This window comes from Arvicanthis niloticus, chromosome 11 (genome assembly GCF_011762505.2).
Source record: "Arvicanthis niloticus isolate mArvNil1 chromosome 11, mArvNil1.pat.X, whole genome shotgun sequence".
In the NCBI taxonomy this organism is placed as follows: Eukaryota; Metazoa; Chordata; class Mammalia; order Rodentia; family Muridae; genus Arvicanthis; species Arvicanthis niloticus.
Genome location: NC_047668.1, coordinates 64,395,541 through 64,422,948, shown reverse-complemented (window position 1 = coordinate 64,422,948; position 27,408 = coordinate 64,395,541). Strand labels below are relative to the sequence as shown.

Sequence of the window (27,408 nt, the reverse complement as noted above, 5' to 3'; positions counted from 1 at the left end):
GTGGCTCACCTTTTGTCAGGAGGATATTCAAACAGGATGAGAATTGGGTGATTGTTTTCCATGTGACTGGGAAAGACTATTACAAATAGTCACTGCGCCTGGGTGACACAGAGTGGACTCATTAGCAGGGAGCCAGCATGGCTGATAGGTCCAAGTTAATTGAGTACATTGATGACGCATTAGAAAAATCGAAAGAGACTACGCTTTCCCAGTTATTTCTCACCTACCAGGGGATCCCCTATCCAGTTACCATGTGCACTCAGGAAACCTTTCGAGCTTTGGATGCCTTTGAAGCCAGAAGTGATGACATCCTGCTAGCGTCCTACCCGAAATGTGGTAAAGAGCGCCTTTTCCTATGAGTGCATTTGTAAGGAGGTGGGAGAGGGTGAAGGCGGGAAGGAGGAGGCTCATCTCCACTAGGAACTCACCGGAAATCAGGATGGAGGGGACCAGGATGACAGGAGAGCACATGCGTTATAAAGTCAACAACTGAGACAGCTCGATATATATCATCCTGGAGGAAAAGGCCAGGGTACAGAGGTCATGGTGGATGATGGAATGGGTGGTGGGAGGCTTGGCCGGGTCAGAATAACAAAATGTGATATTTTTGACAGACAATGGAAGGATGCCATTTCTGTCATTTATATAACGGTTTCCATGTGGTAGGGTTTTTTTTGTTTTTTGTTTTTTGTTTTTTTTTTCAGGATCTAACACTGATTCTCCGGTATCTCAAATCTGTTTTAGAAGGTCCATTATCAGTGGAGGATAAAGATTAAGAATCTAACTTACTCTACTGTACACATCTTCTTTTTCTGCTTGAGTCTTTGTTTGAATTGAGGTTCAGGCTGGCCTAGAACTTACAGTCTTCTGCTTTGGCCTCTAATGCGCTTGGGTTTTAGGTGTGGGCTATTCCACCCTCTGGCAGCATCTATTACTGATTCTTTCAACTGTCACTTATGAAAGCCCATCTCTTTGGACAACTTTCTGTTATTTAATGCTGGACTTTTATAAAATCAAGATCATACACTCCTGTAGCTTAATTCAGGAGGAAATATACTATATAAACCCAACATTTCTCTAGCATAATATTCTTCTTCAAGAAACACATTCTATGTTCAAAATGAACCATGTCAAGGAGACATCTGAGGCTGATGTGTCAAACATCTGTAATCTCAATATTCTTGAGGCTAAGACGGGACTCATGAATTAGAAGTTAATGTGGGGTACACTGCAAGACCCTGCCCCCCAAAAGGAAGGGTGGGAGGGAGTAGGAAGGAAAAAGGAAGATGACACAAGTACAATTTTATAAATACATTAAGTTCCATGTTAAAACACACAAATACTCTTTTCTCCAAATTATTTTTTTCAGCATATTTTTTCAGAACCAGTGCCCAGTTTCTTCCAGTCTCTAAAGAAGTGAATATAGACGTCATGGGAGAGTTGAAAATTTAAACTTTCCTGATCTATGTGCTAAGGTGAAATGTCTTTGTTAACAAGACTTCTTGATGAGTTCCTGTTTTCTGTTTGTTTGTTTGTTCGTTTGTTTGGTTTTTTCTTACAGGCTCAAACTGGATTCTCCATATTGTCAGTGAATTAATATTTGCTGTTTCTAAAAAGAAATACATATGTCCAGAATTTCCAGTTCTTGAATGTGGTGATGCAGAAAAATATCAGGTTAGTACACACATTCTTTCAATGTACAGCACATGACCCCAGGGAGGTTTATTCCATTCTGGAGTCTTCCCTTCTGAGTTTAAAAAGTGGTCACTAATCATGAGTTATTGCTTGCTTACCACATTCAGTATCATCTCATTTTATTACAAAACAACCCTTTCACCAATTGACAAAAGATGAAACTCCCAGCCTTGCCCGAGATGGAGCAGATAATAAATGGCAAGGCCAAAAATTAAATCTGAGCTTTCTGATTGGAGCTCTAAAAGAGTTTAATATACAACTATTCTTACTAGTAGTAGCAATTTTTTTTAACTTGTCGGGTAATCTGAGAACACCCAGGATGTGAACTAAAGGCGAAAGTCACAGGCATGGGTAGGACGCTAGGCAGAGGCATTTTCAATTCCCCTACCTTAATTATGGCTGCTGCGTATGTGGCCTGAGGAATAGCGAAGCCGTAGTTAGGACAGATACGGCTCAGATGAGCATTGAAAGCGCTACAGAGCTCTCAGCCTGTCAGCATTACCCTCTTTCCAGTCAGAGCTGGCTGGGACACCAGCATTCGGGAATCTCTGCTTACTGCCCAAGAGTAAGGAATAAGAGTGAGGCTCTGCTTTGGGATATTGTGCTTAGACGCAGCGGGAAGAAGGTGAACCATCTTCTCCTGGCCTCTAGATACATCAGAATACAGAAAGGAAGGAAGGTGGGACTCAGGGGGCTGCCATTTCAGTAAAACTTCCGGAAGTATTCACCACCAAGCCTCCCCAGAGCAGACATAAGAAACCCAGAGCATGGGGACTCTCAGGAACAGCTTCTGGGAAGTGACCACACTCTACATGCTTGATAAATACAAACTTCAAGGTTCCACAGGTAGAAGGGAGCCCATGGAAACATGGATTCGGGGAAGTAGCAGCAGAAACATTTGAATGACAGCTGTTTGAGAACTTGAGACTGACTGGGAGGCAAGCACCAAACCCTGCTGCAAGAAGCCACCCAAGGCACCTCGAGAGGCAAAAGAGAGCTCATTAAGGCCCAGAGTCCCAAACCTGGGGAGGGTTGTCTATGCTCGAGGACATCCAATGGAGGCTCAGACAGAAGGGGCTCGGGCTTTAGGGCCAGAAGAATGGACGTGAGCTTTTGCTAAGTGAAGAGATGGAACACCTAGAGAAAAGCCAAACAGCTGCCGCGTGGCCTTGCTCCTAGTGAGGACATTGGGCATTGCCTTAGAAGTGATGCTAACACGCATCCAGCTTTCTAACCTTTAAACACCTATGACGTCCTGGGTCAAGATCTTTGTCACTTTATTTGTCAATGTTGTTACCTACCTTCAGTACAAACAGGCTTGTTTGATGTTTGGAATAGGGTTTGGACTGTTGGCTTGTACGTTTCACATTACACAGGAGATTGTTTCTCCAGGGAAGTATATTTTAATTTCTTTTTTTTAAAGATCTATTTATTTATTTATTTTATGTGAGTACACTGTCACTCTTTTCAGACACACCAGAAGAGGGCATCAGATCCCATTACAGATGGTTGTGAGCCACCATGTGGTTGCTGGGAATTGAACTCAGGACCTCTGGAAGAACAGCAGTCAGTGCTTAACCATTGAGCCATCTCTTCAGTCCTGTCAAAGTGGGTTTTTTTTTTTTTTTTTTTTTTTTAAAGAGGGTCTCATGTGGCCCTGCCTTCCTGAAATTCTCATTGTAGCCAAGGATGAGCTTAAGCTATTGGCTCCCTTGCCTCTGCCTCCCAAGTGCTGGGCTTACAGGCATGTTCCACTACACCCAGTTGCCAGTCTAGATTTTTGATGCGTGAGGATTTGCCTCTGAACTTTAGTATTCTTGGAGCTTTTCTTCCTCTCCTAGAAGACTTGGTATTCCTGCTCCTCATGTGAGATCCACAACTTTTATGCCCTCCAATCTTTAAAACTTGCATTTATTACCCTAAAAACATCTCCTTAGACTCTAAAACATTTTCTGAGATCCTTTACTACTCAAGTTTAAATGTGAGACCATGGCTATCTAGTCTTTGACCCCAACAGAGACTTGAGAAGGAAATAAATATTACCAGAATATGCAGGAAGTACAGGCAAGCGGGATCTAAAATTATAGACATGACAGACATAGCTGGCTGCCTGAATGGTCCCCTAAAATGTCTCTATAGCATTGGAGCATCTATCTTCAGCCTTCTAGCCCAGGAGATATGACAGACATATTTGTGACACAGTCATTATGAAGGACTTGCTTACCCTGTCTTGGCAGAGCTTGACAGTAGATTTTGCCTACATTTAAATTTGCCAATTTCGGACAGCATTCTATCCCTAGGATATTCCTCATCCCCCTCCTGTTCTATGAGCACTTCTTTTAAATTTTGTTAGATTGTTCCACAATGGCTTGACCTGTAGGACTGTGAACTATATGCAGAATAGGCTTCATGCTATAATGTCATAATATTGTTGTAGTCTATAGGACATATATGCCTGTGCATCATCAGTTTTGATCATCAAAAGCATTTCCAAAACAGTCATCATTGCCAGTAAATGTGCAATCTCAGAATCACCCTTCAGAATTTAAGGCAGAAGCCCATCATAATTTTAAATATGCATTAATAGCAAGATGCATCAATATATGTACTAATCTCAATTTGCAAAACTCTACAATAAGAACCATATATTTTATTGTTTGACATGGTTTTCAGGAATTATCCATACATAGGTTCTGGATTCTTAATTTAATATATTGCATCTCTATGGATTGCATTTCTAATTCCTTGAGCCTTTGTGGATTTTTCTCATCTGGAGCTATCTTTTCTGTTGCTGTTGCAGATCCCAGATCTTCTGATCTCTGTTCAATGGCCTGTAATCTAGCGCCTAACTTTTTAGTCTCTCTCTTTTCAAAGTTTGTCTTATTTTGGTCTCTTTTAAAAGGATAGATAAAATTATAATAATTATCATTATGATGGTAAGTATAGTAAGATTATACATAAACCAGATGTCCCGTGACATTGTGTCTCCTGTTTTGTTTTTAACATAGAAATTAGATAGAATAACATATATATATATATATATATATATATATATATATTCTCTTCTTTCTTTAGAAACTTTAGCCTTTTATTTTATACATACATATACATCATATACATACACATACATATATATACCCAGTTCAGAAGTTTGAGGCTTTTAAGTCCCACTGTAGCTTTGGAACTTGGTTCTTACATCTATCTATAGGCTCCTCCTCAGACCAACAGTTGTCTATGGTGACTAATTCTTCCCCTTAGTTGGAACCAAGATTTGTCTAACTTTCGTGGCTCTGGGCTTTTCTTTCATGGACCCAAATTGGGCTAGGTTTAAGACCACCATTTGTCTGGTGCACACCTAAGCCACATCACTGGTGCCCAGGGGAAGGCTTGAGAAAAGCTGCTTGCAGCAGCTTTGGAATTAGCTGTAAGCTAAGTTGGCTGTGCCAGATGGGGCAACCAGGTCTTGGGATACATTATTTAAGATCTGAATACATAGCAGCACCAGACCAACCCCAACAAGTTGGTAAACGTTAAGGATACCTAGACTTAACATTCTCCCCAGCCTCTCTCTGTTTCGATGACATCTAGGTTGAAGGTTAACTAAGAACAAACCATGGACAGTGTGTGTGTGTGTGTGTGTGTTCCTTCCTTCAAAATGAAGCACAATCACGTTCTTGTAATATAGACCATAAAGTGCCCGCTCACTGGCTCCAGAATTGCCAGAAAAATGTTTGAACTCTGTCAAACCTTTTGGGGTTTCATATCTGAAGTTTATCAGAAATGTTTAATTTTTTTATTCAGGTACTTTAGAGACAAATTTATATTTTAATTATAATTTAGTGATGTCTACTTTTAAAAATGCAGTGTGCCTTTTAGTTTTAAACAGAAATCAGTGAGAAGGTAAACTTAGTTAATAGCGATTTGATTTATAGAAAGCTTCCTGTAAGACACAGTCTAAAGAAGCTCTGTGCACAGTCAGCCTGCCTGTCGATTACACTTGGGCTATGTTACTCATTTGTTTGAATGAAGTGCTATATATCTAGTTCCCATCTGTGCCTCTAATCCTGCTTTGTCATTCTGCATGAGTCACTGGGTGACTTGGGACCACATGGTGTAAGAGAAACAGTAAACTATCACTTAATCTGAAAATGGCCACCTATCTGATGTCATACAAAGCATCTAAAACCTCAGAGCCTAACCTTAATCTCTAAAATAGAGGCTCCAGTACCGGCCTGGTGTGAACGGATGTAACTAAGTTATTTCAAACCCCAAGTTACGGTTTACTGTAACTGAGCAGTAACCACTGCAAATTGCCACTTGGACTCACTTGATTAAATAATTGATTAAATAATTTTTAATCTTTCAAAATCTTGATTCTTTTTCTCTGGTTTGAGTCAAAATCTTCCTAAGTTCTTACAGCATTAGCTACAAATTCCTAAATATTACTTTGTCACTAGACTTACAACATGGCTTAGGAAGCTTTGAGAGATCTCCTCAAACGTGGAGCTGACCAAACAGAAGCCGCACCGTCTGAATAACACTTAGAAAGGGCTGATTTGAAGCTAAAAACCCTTCACCACTTAACGCCATTTGTGGGTTTGCTCTTCAGCCAGGGTGTCCCGTGACCTGGAATTTATTATGTGCCCAGGCTGCTTTAAATTTGTGTTCTTCCTGCCTCACTCTCCCTACTGCTGGTTATTGACATACACCCCCACACCCTCACATGGCCATAAAACTTTGTTCTCTTTAGTTCTCAGTAGAAATAGATAACAGAAAATAATTAGCTATCCTATAACCCTTAGATGAACAAAATATTTCATAAATAATCTCTCTATGATAGTTAGGAAACGTGGGCCTTCGTATTCTGTTGGGATATTTGAGTATGTGGTACTCCTTTTATCCCAGCACTTGGAAGGCAGGGGCAGGCAGGTCTCTGAGTTCGAGGCCAAACCTGGTCTACAGAGCTAGTTCCAAGAAAGCCAGAGCTATACAAGGAAACTTTGTCTTGAAAAAACATAAAAGTAAAAAATATATCTAGGGGCTAAAAAGATAATGTGAGTGTTCTTGCTATGTAAGCATAAGGCCTGAGTTTAGATCTCAGTGCCCACATGAAAGGCCAAGTGTTCCTATAATTCCATTGCTGGAGGGAAAGGAGACGGGAGTTACTGAGGCTTCCTGGCTGTCAACCCACCTCCATATTAGGTCAGAGACTGTCTCAAAGGAACACTGTGTGGGCAGTGACACAGCAGGTCACTCAGTGTCTTCTCTGGCCTCTAAGAGAAGTACATGCATAGAAACACACACATATACACACATATGCACACACACACTCACCTTATTGTGCATATTTTGTAGAGAATGAAACTGTTTCCATCACCAAGGATTTTGACAACTCACCTCCACTATGACAAGCTACCTCAGTCTATTTTCAAGAACAAAGCCAAGGTGAGTGAATTTGAGACCTATTAAAAGATTTATTTTGTTTATGTATGAGTGCTTTGCTTGTGTGTTTTTATGTGTAACATGTGTGCTGAATTTGAAACATATATATATATTGCCCTTTGCTTTCTCTGGAATTCTGACCTTGCTTTTTGGCAGTGCTAGAGATCAAACCCAGAACTTCACGCATGCTCAGCAAGAGCGCTACCACCAAGCTACGTAGTCAACCCCGTAATTGGCTTTTGATGCGATTAATTTGCTAGTAATTGTGAAATTTGAATATGTGATATACAGAACGTAGTATTTCTCTTGTTTCTTTCTTCAGATGTTTTGCTATGGCTCCATTTAAAAGTCAAATGCATTTCAACCTGTATAGAAATCATACAAAAGAGGAAATGTGTAGTTTATTATCATTGGTTTTACAATTGATAGGCTTCAGAATCTCATTGCTTTAGTCCTATACAATGAACAATTTTTTCTAGTGACATCTGCAACTGTATTATTTTGGAACTTCACATAAAATTGCCACCATTACATTACATCACTAGACAGAATTCTTGTTGCCTTGACTACTTTTAACATTTGCTTAAACATCTAACACCAGGAGCGACAAGGTGTGCCTCCATTTCCCCTACTCGTCCCGCCCTCTACCCCCACTCTTATGAGTCCCTTTCTGCCTTCCTATCACATGGATTCCCTCTCCCCCTTTCTTTTTTTTTTTTTTTTTTTTTTTTTGGTTTTTCGAGACAGGGTTTCTCTGTGTAGCCCTGGCTGTCCTGGAACTCACTCTGTAGACCAGGCTGGCCTTGAACTCAGAAATCCACCTGCCTCTGCCTCCCAAGTGCTGGGATTAAAGGCGTGCGCCACCACTGCCCGGCCCCTCTTCTACTCTCATGATCTACACACACACACACACACACACACACTCACATACACATACTCACACACACTCTCTCTCACACACACTTACATACACTCTCTCATACACACACACATACTCTCTCACATACACACACAATCTCTCACACACATTCACACACACACTCAGTTGTAGATTCTGAATATGTGTGAGAAAACACTCTCTTTCATATGCACACACATACACACACATAAACACATACACATCTCTCTCTCACACACACACTCAGTTGTAGATTCTCAATATATGTGAGAGAGTGTGTGCTATTTATATGAATCTGGCTTATACTGCTTAACATGCTTTCCAGTTGCTCCTGCTTTCCTGCAAATGTCAATGGCTCCAGTGTCCTTTACAGTGAATGAAATGCCATTGTGACCACATTTCCTACATCCATTCGTCTGTTGATGGTCATCTAGGCTGGCTTCATTTCTTTGCTCTTGTGAACATCAGTGCTCAAGTATCTCTGTGAGACACTTGTCAGCAGTGAGGGGACAGACATGCTGCTCCATCGATCAGCAGCCTGAGGGCCAGGACTCAGGCCTAACCAGGATTTGTGACTTTGATGCAATAAAGCATTTTAGGATTAGCCAGTACGATGCAAAAATTGGAGATTTTATTAAAGATATTTTAATATGGCGGCACCTGCTTTTAATCCCAGCACACAAGAGACAGGGGCAGGTGTGGTGGACATAGTAAGTTCCAGGCCAGGCAACAGCCCTGTCTTAAACAGCAATAACAACAAAATGGAGATATGTTGGTAGAAAGAAAATCCTTAAAGAAGAGAAGAAAAATCTAAGAGTGTGAGTGTAGGATTCTCAACGAAGAGCCAGAGAAAGTAAGACGTTCCCAAGGTTGGTGCTGCTTCAAGGGGTCCTGGTGTCTTGGAATTAGCCATATTTACCACTTTAGTAGATACCGATTTATATCTTAAAGATGCTACAAACAAACAAACAAGCAAAACGTTTATTTTTCTCCCCCCTTTGATTGGAGAGATCATAGGTCTGATGATACCTTGCATAGAACTATAATTAGATAAAATGAAAATCAGGCGCTATCTTCTCAGCCTCTCTGTTGTTAGCTACGACCCTCCTCCAACCCCAGTTTAAAAGTCTCTGGGTATGTTTCCATGAATTAGTTAGTGTCCTTTGCATTTGAGGACTCGAGCTGCTATTGCTTTGCAGCTTGTAGTCTTTCAATTTTCACAGAAAACCAAGTCTAGAAAAGCTCTGGAAAGCGGCCAAAAGCACTGGAGGAGCAGCTTCCTCTGTGACTCTGAGACTCTGCAGAGGGCTAGTGTTGCCCCCTGCTGGGTTCAACTGCTTCTTACAATGCCCTCAAATTTATTTAGTCAAAAAATTTCCCATGGAGGGGGTGAGGCGGTAGAGGGGTGGGGAGAGAAGATCACCTGACATTTGTTCTGCCTTATCCCACATCTGCTGTATCTGTATCTGTATCTGTATCTGTATCTGTATCTGTATCTGTATCTGTATCTGTATCTGTATCTGTATCTGTCCGTCTGTGTTCAACCCGATGCTCAGGTGTGTCTTAGGTTTGAAACAGGATGCCAGGATGCGATGTCCACCAGGCACATGAAGCAGCCATGCACTCTCCCACAATCCCTGGGTCCCTAGGCATAGAGTCTGCTCCTTACAGTGCTCCTTTCACACCTTTCCTCCAAAGGGCATCGGAGGTCATTGGAGAAGCCAAACAGGAATGAGAGTTGTGACTCCATCTGCATTCCCACAGACACACACCATCTCTGCACCTCACGTTCATGACTTTAAGGATTGATTTGTTTGCTAAAGTTTTTTGTTGTTGTTTGTTTGGTTTGTTTTTTGTTTTTGTTTTTTTTTAACTTTATTTGGGATTTTACCTTTCAAATCATCCTTCTTGATCCTGCTAGGGAAATTGTTCTGTTTTTGCCTTTTTATGGTGGAAACTCCTTATTAACAGAGGTCCTCTAGGCGCCACTCTTCCATCCTTCCTCTTCCCTTTCCCCATCTGCGACTTACCATGGTCCCTCTTGTTCTCTGTACCGACACAATCATGACAGTGTTTACCCTTCTCTTTTCCACAGAGCAATACAAAGCTACAAGCATTAACTTGGTTTTTGCTCTTTAGATTTTGGTGATATTTCGAAACCCTAAGGATACAGCGGTGTCCTTTTTTCATTTCCATAACGATGTCCCCGACATCCCAAGCTATGCCTCTTGGGATGACTTCTTCAGACAATTCATAAAGGGACAAGGTATGACTGTTAATAAAAGAATTTCATCTTCAACAGGTGAACACATAAATGTGAAAATATAAAGAAGTATGATGTGTGAACACCTTGGAACCAAAAGGTTACATTTAAATGAGGGTTTTGCAGCAGCAGCAACACCAGTTTCATGCCCCAAGCTACTGCGGTGCATCTCTGGTTTCAAAGAAAACCACTCTAGAGCAGTGGTTCTCAACCTTCCTAATGCTGAGACCCTTTGGTACAGTTCCTCATGCTGTGGTGACCCCAACCATAAAATATTTTTGTTGCTACTCCACAACTGCAGTTTTGCTGGTCCTAATGTAAATACCTGGTACTTCCTAGGCTCTTATGGGACCACTGTGAAAGGATCTTTTGATCCTTCCCCCCCCCCCATGGGTTGCAACCCACAGGTTGAGAACCATTACTCAGGAGAGTTCATTTGTTAACCATGAATATTGAGTGGTCATAGAGTTTTTAAGAATAATGTAGAAAAAGCATTTTTAGGGTTTTTCTCCCCTCAAGTCACTGTATCACAAAGTGTCAAGAAAAACTAAGAAAGATAAAAAGAAAAATCCACAGACTTATGTAGATACACCTAGGACATTTTTGTTAGACTATGCAAACATCTTATCTCTAATTATCGATAACTATTTTAAATTTCTGATTTATTTCTTGTTCCTTGATAATTTCACATATGCGTATAATGAGTTTTAGTCTTTTCTCTCCCCATGACCCTGTCTTGTCCCCACTCCTTTTCCCATTGAAACCTTTCTTCTCCCCAACAATTCTCCCTATTCCCTGTGTTTCTGTGCACATGTGGCTTGACTTGCTGAGTTTATATGGGGTTGCCACACTAGTCACTTTTCTGTCACTGTGATGGAACTCCATGGCCAGGACAGCTTACTGAAGAAAGAGTTTATTTGAGCTTCCAGTCCCAGAGGGATAAGAGTGCATCATGGCAAAAGGAGGCATGGTGGCTGGAGCAGGAAGCTGAGGAGTCACGACTCAAACTGCAACCACAAGAAGAGAGAGGGAGCTGGACAGTGGTGGCTCACGCCTTTAATCCCAGCACTTGGGAGGCAGAGGCAGGCGGATTTCTGAGTTCGAGGCCAGCCTGGTCTACAGAGTGAGTTCCAGGACAGCCAGGGCTACACCTCCTAAACCTACCCAAACAGCACCACTAACTTGGGACCAAGTGTCCAAACATCTGAGTCTATGGAGGACATTTCATTCAGACCATCACAGTAACTTGCATGAGCATGGACGGGAAGTTCTCTACTGGAGCCTGCATGGTTATACTCTAGAGGAAACTGACCATCCCCCACCCACCATTATTAACTGTCAAGTCTCTCCGGAAGTTATGGAGCTTTGTGAGCCCTTCCTCCTTTCATGATGAAATAATAACGATTAATTTTTAACTATTACTGCGTCTTCAGATACTAAACTAAGTATATATAGGAGTGCTTTTCCTTAAGACTCATGACCAACCAGAGTAAGGCCCTGGTGTACAGCTGAGAACACTAACAAACATGTTCTGCCAATTGCTAATCACCCCACTTAAGTGGTCCATGGGTACAGTGGACAGAGATCTATACGTATCTCCTTTTAACAGCAGCTAAATGACCATAGAGGAGACAGACGATAGTGTCTGTTCTCTTTAAGAGATGTTACATGTTGTGTGACAGTTTTCTAGGAGATTAAAATAATCTGAGAGTCCCTTTCAGAAGAAATGAAACTATGCTTTTTTTTCTTTCAATTTATTTTATGTATATGAGTACACTGTAGCTGTCTTCAGACATACCAGAAAAGGGCATCAGATCCCATTACAGATGGTTGTGAGCCACCATGTGGTTGCTGGGAATTGAACCCTGGAAGAGCAGTCAGTGCTCTTAACCACTGAGCAATCTCTCCAGCTGGAAACTGAGCTTTAAAGAAGACCCTGAGACAGACGAGGGTCTGGAAGAAGCAGAAACAGCCAAGCTGCCTGGAAGAGGTTTAGACCAGAGTCAGTTCAAAGGATACTCTCCAACCTGTTGAGCTGCCTGCAGGCTGTGCAGTGTGCTCCAGGTTCCCAGCTTTTGTGAGCTGTTCCCCACAGGCCTTGTGATGCAGCTGTCCTTGAGTCATTTCTGGTCCTGTAAGTAACCCCAACCAAACGTACTGGTTCACCAAGTTGGTATCCGTACTTTGGTCTGTTGTGGGATATCTATTGGGGATGAGTAGACATGTGTGTTGCATCTCCCCAGGAAAAGTGCTTGCACACAACAGAACCGCTTCTCTAAAATGATTTTTTAAATGATGTTTAAGGTGGGACATTGCATTTTGCTACACACACACATACACATGTGTGAAATGATTATTGAAGTCAAGCAATCGTGTCACACAGCTGCTTTGTTGTGTATAGAGTCATATATCTTTGCTGTTCCCTTAGCAAGCCACTATTTCAGTATACAAGACCGATTCATAACCGTAGTCCTTATGCTGTACTTTAGCTCACTAGACTTATTCACAACTCAGTACTCCAAAGTTACATCAGAGTTATAATTGCCTTCCTTCCCATCCCTGACACCATCCTGCTTTCTGTATTATTCAACCTTTAAAAAGATCCAACATGTAGATGAGACCAGTATTTTGTTTTCTGTCTTATACTAGTCTGCATGATGCCTCCAAGGTTCATTTATGTTATGGCTGTCAGCATCTCTATTTTAATATTCCATGTTGTATCTATATACCACAATTTATAAAGTCCGCTTTAAAAGGTGTTTGATATAGCAAATCCCACAGCATTCTGCATACATGAACACTACATATAGTGCCAGCTGCCTGGAAAAGATAAATATTGGATTGAATCATAGCAGCAAGGAAAACTCACTAGGAGGTGCCAGTGAAGCATGCTTCTGTTGTCTAGAAACACTTCCTGGAGTCAGGTGGGGCAAATCCATGATACCACTGAATACATATATAATACCACAAGGAAACATCCAGTGATGATTTTTGTGATTTGTGAGACAGCATAAAGAATCTTCTCCACTGTCTGCGTTCATTCTTTCTGCTCAGTTGATTAGCAGTAAGATATGACAGTAATAACTTGGACAGGATTTCTTCCTTGCAAAAATCTGAACTCTAACATCTAGAGATGATGAACATGTTAGGGGCACCATGATGGGCCGACCAAACTCCTGCCATGATGACCTCTCCACAAGGATGGACATAATCTTGTATTGTAAACTGAAAGAAACTCTTTTTCTGCTTAAGTTGCTTGGGTCAGGGTATTTTTTTTATCACAGCAACAGAAAGGAAACTCAGGCCCGTGCACTCTTTCTGAGTGACTTCAGTATCTCTGAGGAATCTTACAGCTCTGATCAGATCATTCTCACAACTTACTCAGTTGTCTCATTAATGAAAAATGTTTGAGGAAGTAAGACATGGATGGAAAAGGACAGTGAGCCAGGTGTGTTCCACCTCTTGGAGACAGACTTGTAATAAGCATAATCTCTTTTGAGATTTACTCATATGTATGGTATTTGTTTTCGTCAGTTATGTACAGTGTCTTACAATTTTTTTCTCCTGTGCTTTCTAGTTTCTTGGGGAAGTTATTTTGATTTTGCAATTAATTGGAACAAACATATTGACAATGAAAATGTTAAGTTCATATTATATGAAGACCTGAAAGAGGTGAGATTATGGTCATTGATATTCAAGAGCAATATTTATTAGAGACTAAGGCACAGAACACATACTTAGAATGTCTAATTGTGTGAACTAACAGTGTGTTCATTTTTTTAAAAAAAAATTCTAGATACACAGTAAAAACTAGAAAAAGCTTACAATACACAAGATTTTAGTTTGTTTCCTTAGCAAATAAAACAGTGCTTGCAGCTTAATAATAACAGCTTTCTTTCCTGTTTGTGGTGAACAGTCCGTGTGTTAATGATGAAGGAAACAATAAATAGGTCTCAGCTAATCTAATCAAATATGCATTTGGTTGTGAATTGATTTTCCAAGTGAGTGCTTTTTCTTTAAAAATATTGTTTATTGACTTAACAAACATAGAGTCAGAGATGGCTCAGCACAGTTTTAGGCCCAAGTTATACATCAGTGAAGAATCCAAACAAGGTTCACTGCTCTGGAGAAGCTTCTAGAATAAGGGTGGGAAGGCTGCATGGCAATGAACGTAAAGGATGTGTATGTAGAATGTGAGAAAAAACAAACAGCACAGCTGTTGAAGGAACACTGAAGAGTGGAAGGTCGGAATGCCCGATCAATCCGAGAGCATAATGGTTGAGGAGTTGCCATGAAGAAGCTATGATTGATTAGAGAACTGAATGGAATGAGGGTGTAAGCCAAGTAGCTGTGGGAGAACATTCCAAGCTGAGAAAAGCAGCTGGAGGAGAGAGAGAGACAGAGAGAGAGAGAGAGAGAGAGAGAGAGAGAGAGAGAGAGAGAGAGAGAGACATAAATACACACACACAGACACATACACACCATACACATAGAAATACACTCATAGATACACATACCATACACAGACACACATGAATACACACAAATACACATACACATAGATATGCATACATACCACACACAGAGACACACACTCACAAACACACCACACACACAGACACAGAGACACAGACACCCACACACACAGACACATAGACACACATACACATAGAGACATACAGAAACAGATACATACACAGACACACATAGGCACGCATACCCACCACACACAGATACACAATGTGCACACACACATAAACCTAAACATGGATACACAAATACACACACATACACCACATGCAGACATACATGCACCACACAGAGACACATACACAGACACATACTACACACAAAGAGAGACACAGACACACAGATACGCATGAACACATACATATACACATACACATAGATACACACACACACATGTACCACACACACAGACACACAGTCACACCAGGTAGCAGTGCAGTGGGCATGACTAGCTTGCACAGAGGAGGCAGGTGGAGTGAGTGGGGCCTAGTGTGTGTGACAGGGCTGTGTGACCAAGTGAGGAGCGGCAGAACAGCTCCTAAAATGACAGGCTTTCACCCAGAGGGGACGGAAGGCGTCTGAGCAGAGGAAAGAGGAGGGTCGTTCTGGCTGCTGTGTGAGAATGGATTGGATCATGGAGAGTGCAGGAAGAGACCTACCTCCTCCATGCCTGAGATGAAGGTTGCTCAGCCCAGAAGGAGTAAAAGGAACTCAGCCTGTGTTACATAACAAGCTTTCTCAAAAATTAAATAAATAAATGAACCCTGCTGATTTAAGAAAATCTTGGCCTCAGCAAATCTCACTGAAACATGTTTATCTTTCAAATATTTTTTCCCCCAGAATTTGGTTGTTGGAATAAAACAGGTCTCTGAATTCCTTGGTTTCTCTTTAACGGATGAACAAATAGAAACCATCTCAGCCCAGAGCACCTTCCAGGCCATGCGAGCAAACTCTCATGAGACACATGGTGCCATTGGGCCCTTCCTCTTCCGCAAAGGTAAATCTTGCTCTCATTTGGGGGGTAGGGTGGGGGGGGGAGTGTTGTGTCAGCTTGGGAGTGACTTTGCACTTAACAGGCAAGCCAAATCACTTTGTCTGAAGCAAAACAGGATTTTAGTTTTTCCTCCCTTAATAGGAAAGAATTCAGGACCCAGGGAACCCCGGAGCTGTGCCTGGCAGCAGTCCACTGTCCTTTACTGCCCCAAGGGCCCAGTGATGGTAAAATGGCAGCTTGAGCTCCAACATTCTGGTTCTGGGTAGGAGAAAGGGAACTGCAAAGGAAGGAATCGTGTACATTAGCTGACCAGCCCCCTTCTAGAGCTTTCCACCAAGGCCTGTTCAGTGGCTGTTTGCAGTCATTCACCGTCTCTCTCCCTAAAGCAGTAGTTGAAAACTGTAGATTTCTTTTTCAAGCTAGATGCATTATAACTCACTTAAAATCAGAATTTTGTTAATAAAGAAAAATAAAATGGTCATTAGTTAGGTAATTAGTACTTGGCAGATGGTTTACTTAATTTCATTAAAGTATTCTAAGTTCTTACCCAAGTTTATAATTCTTTAAGGACTTTCCACTTTCATTTTATTGACTACTTGATGAAAATATAACAGTATTTAAAATTTTTATTGTATTTAGCATGTGCATGCATACACGTGAATGAATACACACGTGTGTATACATCTGACATGAAATGCATGAGGAGGTTAGAAGACAATTTATGAAACTCAGTTCAATCCTTCCACCATATGGGACCTGGGGCTAGCACTCAGGCTGTGAAAGTGAAAGACCCCCGCAAGGGGATCCCCACTCAAGTCCAGAGACCCCCGCAAGGGGATCCCCACTCAAGTCCAGATAAGCGCGCACCCAATGACACACGAAGACCTTCTTGATGCAAAAGCAGAGGAGGTTTAATAGCGAGGGCCCTCGGATTGAACTGTATCTCACGCAGGAGAAAGCAAGTTCGATGAAGAACCCAGAAGGCAAGGGGTATTTATGGGCAGGGATTGGGGAAGGTGGGGAATTCCAGCGTGGTTACATGTGATTGGTTAGCAATTAAGTCATACAGGCAGGATATTGAGTTGGCAAGTTGTCTAGTTATTTTTAACTACGTGCCAGTACGTGTCCAGACATGTCCTTGTGACCATGAAGTTTTGGACTTTCCCAGAAGGGTGGGAAAGGAAAAACACCAGATGGCCCATTACTCACTTGGACATGTTTAGACTTGTCTAGGGCATGTCCCTTTGTTTTTCAGCCATCCTGTCCCTGGCAGGCCTGAAAGTTGTTATTCTAACTATTTTTATCATAACATAGGTGGTCCTTTGCTGACCATGAATTTCTAAAATTACTTCAATATGGGTGTTTTAAAATTTTGTTCTCACATTCCCTACTCCTGTTGTTTTAAGTAATTCTAATCTTAGAATTAAGGATCAACATCTTCTTCTTTTCTTACCATTTCGTATTCATGCCTCAACACCATTAAATGAACAGCTTCTAGTCTGGTCTTAATAAAAGCTAATAATCTATTTATTACGCATGGGCCAAAAATCAATAGCAGAAGAATTATTATTACAGGACCGGCTGCAGCTGAGAGCAGGGTAGTTAGCCAAGGAGAATGGGTGAACCAAGACTCATACCAATTTTGTTGAGCTTCTCTTTCTTTCTGTCTTTTCTCTAACCTCTCCCTACGTTTCTGCATTGAGTCTCGGACCACTCCAGTATGATCAGCATAAAAGCAACATTCTTCTTTAAGGGCTGTACACAGTCCTCCATCTCGTAAAAATAGCAGATCTAATCCTCTCCTATTCTGCAGGACTACTTCTGATAATGACGTCAAAGATCTTTCTAAATTAGTAATAGATTGCTCCAACATTTTTAAATCTTCATCAATGGCTGTAGAGAGAGCATTATGGCCTTGTTGCCCATTAACTAATGCTGTTGCTCCTATCCCTATCCCAGCAGCGACACCAGCACCCAATAGAATGGCTAGAGTGATAGATACAGGCTCTCTCTTATATCTCTTAGGTCCGTTATCAAAATGATCTTCAAAGTTATTGGCAGTATAATAATAGATCCTAGGGATTAACTGTACCAACACACAAAAATCTACAGTTGGGTCAAACACACTTGTGGACACACACGGAGTGAGTCCAGTATTACAGGCCCACCATCGATTTGGCCCAGGCACCAAATAAAAGGTGGCCAATGTTTTTGGAGAGAATTTTGTTAGATTACACAAATGTTCATGAGAGGCAGGTGGCGTACCTAAACAAAGGCCCGTCCCTACCCCCGACACTTCAGGTAAAGTTAACTTCTGATTTGTTCCCCAAGTGCAGGAATGGTGGGATGTAGTGTTGTCAAAAGTGTCACTTACAGTGACCCCTTCATAATATGGAGGAACCTCGGACAGACACAGCCAACATGTTCTGGTCAATTCAGGACTTATATCATTTAAGGCCTGGAAGGCTCCTGTGGCTAAATTAACCAATCATTGTCCTGTTGAGAATTCAGGGATAGTAGAGGATCTCCAAGAACCTTGAGAAGGGGTAAAAGCATTAGTGGTGACAACTGACTCAGTTGGAGCTGGGGTTAGGATAGAGGGCCCGGCAGGTGGGCCTTGTTCTTGGAGAATCTTATTGGGTCCTATGGGTATTGGTGCTGGGCTATCTATCTTAAGTCTAATGGTAAAAGCGGCACCGTAATCTCTCTTTGACATTCTGTTAGGAAAATACCATCGTAAACCCCAGGCCCTTCCCTTTAACCATTGTGCAGCATCCTCGGTTCATCCCTTATCAGTAAAGGTTATGTTTAAGGGCATACAGGTGGGGGTTTTGCTACAAATGTTGTCACCTTTGTTATAGTAAGTCCCTGGCCCACATTCCCCAGGTTTAGATATATAGTTTTTGTGCACTGTGATCCAATCACTAGAAGAACTGGGGTTCCAATAAGCATCTCCCATAGTCTCACATCCCCAGGCCGCACAGTACCAGCTTTCTGTACCCCCACAACATCTAGCCATGGCCCTATCTCGGCCATCCCGGGGGCAAACATAGAAATCTAATTTTGCTAATTTACATCTGCGCTCTGGATCTCCACATCCAAACATTTCTCCAGGAACGAACCTTCTTCCTGCATCTAGGGGCAATTGTAAAGGGTCTGCATCAGGAATATCCCAATAGCTTACTTCAGCAGCTAATTGGCAAAAATCAGGAGTAAGAGTGGGCCACCAAGTATATGGCGGTGCAATTTTGGAGATGGACCACACCATTTCTCCAACCTCTGAAATGACTTGCCAAGTTAGTTTTTGAGGGGCATGGGGATTATTTCCCATCACCTGGGAGGCGCCTATGGCATAGACATAACTTAAAAGGATTATCAGTCCTTTCCAAAGTCCATTCATCTTGTTGAGGATTAGGATGTTCACGGCCATTGGGGTTGTCTGTAGGGCTAAGTATGGGCTTCTCCTCTGTGGTTCAAGGTTTTTCATTCAGTGTCTCCTCTCAAGGACTGTATCCAACCTCCGGCGTGGTAATTGGAGAACGCCAGCAAAGCAAGGGCTCTTAAGCTGCTCCCGGACTTCTTTTCTAGCAGCCTCAAGAGCAGTTAATCGGGCTAAAAGGCGATAAGGGGGAATAAAAGGGTCATCAGGACATGCATAATTTTGTAAGGTCTCAAAGAGAGGTGTGGGCACCCCATACATCAACTCAAAGGGAGTAAGACCAAATTCTCCTGGAGTATTACGCACCCTAAACAAGGCCAGAGGGAGAAGGACTGTCCAGTCTCCTATGCCAGACTCTAAAGCTAATTTAGTCGAGGTCTCTTTTAATGTTCTGTTCATTCTTTCTACCTGACCTGAGCTCTGGGGTCTATAGGCACAATGAAATCTCCAATTTATCCCCAGTTGTCTGGCCAATCCCTGGCTTACCTGGGCGACGAAGGCAGGCCCATCGTCTGACCCAATTACCCGAGGAATTCCAAATCGAGGGAAATTTTTTTTCAATGATCTTCTTAGCCACCACATTAGCTGTCTCTTTCTTGGTAGCAAAGGCTTCTACCCAGCCTGGAAAAGTGTCTATAAAAACTAAAAGATATTTATTTCCGTAGCGAGCAGGCTTAATTTCGGTGAAATCCACTTCCCAGAAAGTTCCAGGTCTGTCACCACGGAGACGCTTCCCCGATTGGATCCTACTTGACCCTGCATTGGTTAGGGCACATGCTTTACAGTTTTTCACTATTCTTTCTGCTATTTGTCTTGATCCTGGGATGAAGTAATATGGAGACTTAGTTGTTAATTCAGCCATCTTTTTAGGCCCTAGGTGAGTAAGGGCATGTATATTGGTCAGGTAGGTATACCCCTCCTCTTCATCCAGGGGAGCCCTTTTCTGTTTTCCATGAAAGTTCTCCTGCAACCGGAGCCATCATGGTTAAAATCATAGGTCCTTGCGCCGCTGCCTTAGTGGCTTGGTCAGCCATTCGGTTCCCTCTCTCTACTGGCCCATCTCCTTTTTGATGTCCTGGACAATGTATAATTGCCACCTTGCGTGGCAAATGGATAGCTTCCAATAAGCTGAGAATTTCTTCCTTGTTTTTAACTTCTTTACCGGCAGATGTCAGTAGTCCCCTTTGTTTGTAAATGGCTCCATGAACGTGGAGCCGTTGCAAAAGCATATCGGCTATCTGTATATATATTAATGTCTTTCTTTCTGCCAATTTCAGAGCTTGAATTAGAGCTATAAGCTCAGCCTTTTGGGCTGATGTCCCCTCTGGTAGGCTACTAGCCCATAGGATGGATTCCCCATCTACCACCACTGCTCCCGCTTTTCGCTTACCTTCTACCACGAAACTGCTTCCATCTGTATACCAGGTTCTTACCCCAGGCCACGGTTACTCTGTTAAATCTGTCCTAGTGCCGGTCTCTTCGGCTAATATTTCTTCACACTGATGCACTGGGGTTTCACCAGTCTCCGGCAGCAGGGTGGCCGGATTGAGGATAGCAGGCGGAGCAAAAGTCATTCGTTCAGTCAACAACAGACTTTGGTGATGAGTCATTTGGGTGTTGGACATCCATCGGTCTGGTGGTTGTCTAATAATACTTTCTAGTACATGAGGGGCTATAACACTCACATTTTGGCCCATAGTCAATTTATCAGCACCTTTCACAAGCATGGCCATTGCTGCTATTGCTCGCAGACAAGAGGGACATCCACTCACCACAGGGTCCAGTTTCTTTGATAGATAAGCTATTGGTCGTTTCCAGGGTCCTAACGTCTGAGTGAGGACCCCTCTGGCAATTCCTTTTCTTTCATCAACATATAGGATAAAGGGTTTTCTTAAGTCTGGTAATGCCAAGGCTGGAGCCTGTAACAGCGCTTTCTTTAAGGTCTTAAAAGCTGACTGGTGTTCCTCTGTCCAGACAAACTCTCCCTTTCCTCTGGTCAACAGATAAAGTGGGGCTGCTAAGGTAGCAAACCCTGGGATCCAAAGTCTGCAAAACCCCACAGTCCCCAGGAACTCTCTCACCTGCCTGGGGATGGTTAGGGTCGGGATCTGCATCACCATTTGCTTCCTTGCTTCAGTAAGCCATCTCTGTCCTTCCCTCATAAAAGCTTCTGAGTCCCCTCTTCACATTCTCTGCGGGTTTCTGCCGCCACCAAGATGTCACCAACATATTGCAAGAGGGTCACCTGGGGGTTTTTGGCTCGAAATGAGGCAAGATCACGGTGCAGGGCCTCATCAAAGAGGGTAGGAGAGTTCTTAAATCCTTGTGGTAATCTCATCCATGTAAGTTGTCCAGTTTTTCCATCCTCAGGGTCCCGCCATTCAAATGCAAACAGGAGCTGGCTACTGGGGTGTCCAGACAAAAGAAAGCATCTTTCAAGTCCAGAACTGTATACCATGTTTGCTCAGGTGTTAATGTACTTAGCAGATTACATGGATTAGGCACAGTAGGATCTTTTATTCACTTCTCTCAAATCTTGCGCTGGGCAATAATCATTAGTTCCTGGTTTCTTTACTGGGAGTAGGGGAGTGTTCCAGGGAGATTTATAAGGAACCAGCCCTTCCAAGTAAACATGAGCCAGTGCAGGGACGTACTGGCTGTCTGCATACTGTCTTTTCTTCTCAGATAACGGCTGGTTTATCTTCTCAGGTCTCTTGGCCCCTGCCGTCCGCCACCCAGATCCCTTATCTAACTCTATTCCCTCTCTGCCTATTTCTGCGGCCAGTGTTTGTGTCAGGGTTCTACTCCTTCCTCCTGTTTACCTCCTATAGGCTTCTACAAGCCTTTTAAGGAACACTGAAGGGGGCTCAGTGGCTCTTTGCATAACTTCCCTTACCTTAGCCAAATTGGTGGGCTTTCTCGCAGCCCCTCTGAGACCGGCCACTAGAGTCCAGCGATAAATGGACAGTCAGTCGTTCCCTACCTTTAGCCATATGATAGTCCCAATTGGGCCGAGTCTGCGGGAATTTCTCAACAATAGTAGTTCAATCCTGGATTAAGAGACTGTTATTATTTCAGGCATTCCTTTTGGCTTCAGAAAAATATTCTTTCCCTCTTCCCTTATGGTAAACCGAATCTGTAATCATCCCAAGTGGACTGCTGATGCAAATACATCAAAGATTCTATCAACTTACAGGCCCTGGGGGTTCTTAAAGAAAGAAAGATAATGAGGAACAGATAAAAGAAAAGGAATCAAGGAGAGTTGAGGTTGAGGTTGAGGTTGGAGCTGCCTAGGAGGAGAGGCAGCCTCCTTTCTTCCTCCGACTCCCACCAGGGTTCATTCCCTCTGAGAGGGGAGTGGGCCTGATTGATCGCTTGGTAGGGGTTGATCACCCTGGAAATTCCTGGGGGGGGGGTTAGGCGGGACACTGGTCTCCTTGTCCTGTTGTGTTTTCAACTTCTTTTTCTCATCCTCTCGAGCAGTCAAAACACGGGAACTGAGCCGACAAGTTACCCAAGGCTTCATCCACAAACGTGGGTGTCGGACTAAATCCTCCCACACTGTAACATAGGACTGCTGGTCTGGATGCGATCCCCGGTCCTTCCTGGAATACAACTGCCTTAATGGCTCTTATTATTGACAGATCAAATGTCCCCTCAGGGGGGCCATTCTACTCCATAAGTGGGCCACTCCTAAGCACAGAGTGCCTGCCAAGTCTTTTTCCTTATAGTCACTGACAAATTATGTCCTCTAGCCCTAACGTCGCCCCAATGATCCAAAGTCAAAGATAATGGAGTAGTGGGAGTTGTTACAGTTTGCCCCATTTCAAATAACCCAATTACAAAAAACACAAACACACAAAACAAACACGGACAAACACACCCGGCCACGTCGGCCAAACTCGACCTCAGACGGAGAAGCAAACCACGTCTTCTCCTCCAGAAGGAGCACTCCGTCTCCCAAATTCAGAAACTCAACAGTTGAATCCCTCAACCGCCCGGCCGAATCCCTCGACCATCAGATGGTCAAATCCCTTGACCTAGCTGGTTCTCCCAGCTCTTCTAGAGCGTCCCCCAGGGTTGCAGCCTGCGGCCTGATATGCGCATCCACTACCGCTGGCCACTAAGTCCTTACGGCCTGTAGTGACAGCTATCTGAAGCCGAAACCATGGCACAGACAAAGACAACGGCGCCTCACTCAGACTCACACCACTCACACAGACCTACCTCCAAGGGGTCGTTGAGGGTCTTGGGTGGTCGCTCAGATCCCGGACGAGCCCCCAAATGAAAGACCCCCGCAAGGGGATCCCCACTCAAGTCCAGAGACCCCCGCAAGGGGATCCCCACTCAAGTCCAGATAAGCGCTCACCCAATGACACACGAAGACCTTCTTGATGCAAAAGCAGAGGAGGTTTAATAGCGAGGGCCCTCGGATTGAACTGTATCTCACGCAGGAGAAAGCAAGTTCGATGAAGAACCCAGAAGGCAAGGGGTATTTATGGGCAGGGATTGGGGAAGGTGGGGAATTCCAGCGTGGTTACATGTGATTGGTTAGCAATTAAGTCATACAGGCAGGATATTGAGTTGGCAAGTTGTCTAGTTATTTTTAACTACGTGCCAGTACGTGTCCAGACATGTCCTTGTGACCGTGAAGTTTTGGACTTTCCCAGAAGGGTGGGAAAGGAAAAACACCAGATGGCCCATTACTCACTTGGACATGTTTAGACTTGTCTAGGGCATGTCCCTTTGTTTTTCGGTCATCCTGTCCCTTGCGGGACTGAAAGTTGTTATTCTATTTTTATCATAACATAGGTGGTCCTTTGCTGACCATGAATTTCTAAAATTACTTCAATATGGGTGTTTTAAAATTTTGTTCTCACAAAAGCTTTGGGGAAAGCACCTGTGTCCACCGAGCCGTCTCACCAGCACATGGAAGAGCAAGGATGACCACAGCTAATGTGGGAACTGGTTATGTTCTGTGGGAACTGGAATGCTGTGTTGGGGTTAAGTTTTATAACAAAATGATACAAAAGACTTAATTTTGCAATGTGAGAGAAGGCTGAAGCCCCAGGGTCTTTCACACGATCACATTTTGGAATCTGAGCTAGGTCTACTTCCTTCAGTTACTTTTTCATCTGACCCATTTGAAATAACCTATATGAATTGAAAATCCAATAGGAACCTGGCTGCAGCTAGATTCCTGTGTAACCCTGATTCTTATGCCTGGTTTTATTAGCTTTAAGAAGGGGAAAATAGCCGGGCAGTGGTGACGCATGCCTTTAATCCCAGCACTTGGGAGGCAGAGGCAGGCAGATTTCTGAGTTTGAGGCCAGCCTGGTCTACAGAGTGAGTGCCAAGACAGCCAGGGATAATATACAGAGAAACCCTGTCTCCAAAAACCAAAAAAAAAAAGAAGGAGAAGGGGGAAATAAGTCCTTTCTACACACTGTTCATCAAGTGTTATTCAGAAGAGAAAAACTCCTATAATAAATGAAGTAAATTTGATGTGCCTTGGAGAAAGTCCAGAGGGCAGGAAAATATGGAACGGCATGAAAATAAAACACAAATCATTTATAGGGGACATCAAAAAATGTAAACTTCTCCCCCCTGAGCCAAGATATACATGTTGGTGTGTTTTCTCCCAGCCTTTTGTTGTTATTGGGTATAGATGCTGACATCTGAGGACAGCTTTGTGTCTTGTTTCATTCCCTTAATGCATCATAACTATAATCTCATATCATTAAGCCCATATCATTAGCATACACTTCAATGGCTGTGCAACACAGACTTTGCAATTTCAACTATACAATCCAAGGATTCCACAGAAAGAAATAACTTACTTTTCACATGCATTTATTTATCTTCTGTGTGTATACATGTTTGTGTGTATGTATGCATGCATGTATGTATGTATGTGGGCTCACATGTGCGTGCCATGATGTTCATGTGAAGGTCAGATGGCAACTTGTAGAAGTCAATCTACTTCTATTACAGAGGTCCCAGTGATCAAACTCAGATCTCCTGGCTTGATAAGGCACATTTACCTGCCTAGCCATCTCACTAGCCAAAGAAATAACTTATATGTCAGAAAAAAATGTTTTAAACTTCTGTTGAGACAGAGTTTCACCATGTAGCTCAGGCTGACCTGGAACTTGTTATGTGTCCCCTGGTGACTTAAAAGCATGATCTTCCTGCCCCGACCTCTGGACAAGTGGCCAAAGTATTAAATTTCTTAAAAAAAAAAAAAGTTTAGTGTCTGACATGTTAACCAAACCCAAGGTAAAATGTTAACTTTAAAAATGTATTTGGGTAGTTGAGAAACTTTAGTGAGGAAGAACGACATTCTGAAATTCTAAGATTTTTAGACCCCAGACGTTGGGAAAAGGATATGAGTTGACCATTGGGGTGAAGTCCTCTTCACCCAGATTTGTAAGGTAAGCACACCATCTGCTACCTCACCAATGGAGAAACCCCCATGGGCAGTATTGATCTTACAAGAAAATTGTGGGTTGTAGATTCCATTTTTAAAGTGGCAGTCTATTTCTATCCCAACTAGTTTCCAAACAAATGAGGAGACTGACTCTAAGAGTTATTTAGTTATGCTTTATGGCACAGCAACTGGGAAGTTAATAATCTATTCTAATCCTCTGGGCTAATCTGGCTATCTCCTAGCCAAAATCCTTAAGATACTTGCATTTTAATATTGGTCTGGCTCTCTAGGCTTCAGGTGTTTTTCCAGGATGTCTCTCAGGACTCTCTCCACTCCCTCTCTGTTTCCCTCCCTTGGTTGGTGGAAGCCCAGCCTTATTCTCTCTTTCCTCAGCCATTGGCTGATCAGCTTTATTGACAAGTCAGAGAACGAATGGGGAGCAATGTTTGCACAAACTAGGTAAATTTGTGTAGAATAGAGGCTAAAATTAAGAAATACCCTAACATAGATCTGAGTCTTCTGTGCTTTCTGTGTTGCAGGTGAAGTTGGTGATTGGAAAAGTTTGTTCAACCAAACACAGAACCAGGAAATGGATGAAAGATTCAAAGAGTGTTTGGCAGGCACTTCCCTCGGAGACAAGCTGAAGTATGAATCATATTGCCTGGCTTGATACTGGCCAAGCTGGCTGGCCTACATATCTTCTTTTCCCTAATAATAACTGAATTTATATAATTAGTAATGCAGTTAAACAGTCGCATGACAATAATCATGTAACATAATTATGAATAGTGCAGATCTAGGAATGGTGGTAACAGCTGACATTTTTGAGCTGAAATTAAAGTTTGTCTTTCTTTTGAAGAATTGGAACATTGTTGTCAATGTGTTGTTCTAGGGTTGAATGCAGACAAAAATGGGCTTCCAAATGCTGCATGCACATTTTCTTAAGCTTTTCTCACTAGGAAACTTCTCCCTATGGATCCAAGTATTTGTAGAAGTTATCTCAGACTTCCTGGTGGGTGAAATTCAAGCCTGACTCTGCTGATACAAGGTTAATAAACTGCAAGTTGATTCAAGATAAATTCCTCTTTGTCTATTCTGGGTATGCCATGCATGCATCCCTCTGGAGGTGCTTCCCTCAAGAGAAATTATACTTCTACTTATACAATCTTTGAGTCAAATCTAAAATGTATGTTGTTGTACTATACAGATTTTTCTGTTGCAGGGTCATAAGCAGTCATGCGAAACTAACAGGAGAATGTAGAGAATATTCTAGAAAGTTTATCCTATCTAGTGCTTCTCAATCATCCTACCACTTAGGAGGAAGAGGCAGGAGGCTCATTACAAGTGTGAAGTCAGCCTAGTTTTAAAAGTTCTAGACCAGTTAGGGCTTCAATCAGACCTTGACTCCAAACATCAAGCAAAGCAGGAAAACACCTGCTTGCCTGCTCTGGTGGCCTAGTGGATAGCCCTGGTCTTGTATTTTTATGCTAATTTCACTTTCCTGGGAGAGGCTGCAGATGAGGAGTGAATTGGTACACCAGTGACTTCTTGTCAACCTTCTGCCCACCCTAATTTGTAAAATAAAGGCTAGAGCAGGTGATTGGGCAGTAGAAGTGGAGGTGGAGAGGAAAGGGTTTGGGAGAGAGAGGAAGTGGTGGGAGGACGATGGAGGAGGTGAAGGAGAGGTGATGGGAGTGGCCTGGAAAAACCACAAGTT

General features: G+C 42.6%; 1 protein-coding gene across 1 annotated transcript; it reads left to right on the top strand.

Annotated features, from left to right (window-relative positions):
• The first annotated feature begins 101 nt into the window (after positions 1 to 101).
• On the top strand, positions 102 to 26,552 carry Sult6b1 (sulfotransferase family 6B member 1). The gene is made up of 7 exons (XM_034514283.2): positions 102 to 336; positions 1,562 to 1,674; positions 7,051 to 7,140; positions 10,175 to 10,301; positions 13,876 to 13,970; positions 15,669 to 15,825; positions 26,231 to 26,552. The coding sequence occupies exons 1-7, from the start codon at positions 138 to 140 to the stop codon at positions 26,359 to 26,361; spliced, it is 912 nt and encodes a 303-aa protein (XP_034370174.1). The 5' UTR covers positions 102 to 137; the 3' UTR covers positions 26,362 to 26,552.
• Positions 26,553 to 27,408: the final 856 nt, after the last annotated feature.

Coding starts and splice junctions, on each gene's coding strand:
- Sult6b1 (XM_034514283.2), top strand. CDS start 138: ATGGCTGATAGGTCCAAGTTAATTGAGTACATTGATGACGCATTAGAA. Junction 7,141..10,174: donor TTTTCAAGAACAAAGCCAAG/GTGAGTGAATTT, acceptor TTTGCTCTTTAG/ATTTTGGTGATATTTCGAAA. Junction 13,971..15,668: donor TATATGAAGACCTGAAAGAG/GTGAGATTATGG, acceptor TTTTTCCCCCAG/AATTTGGTTGTTGGAATAAA.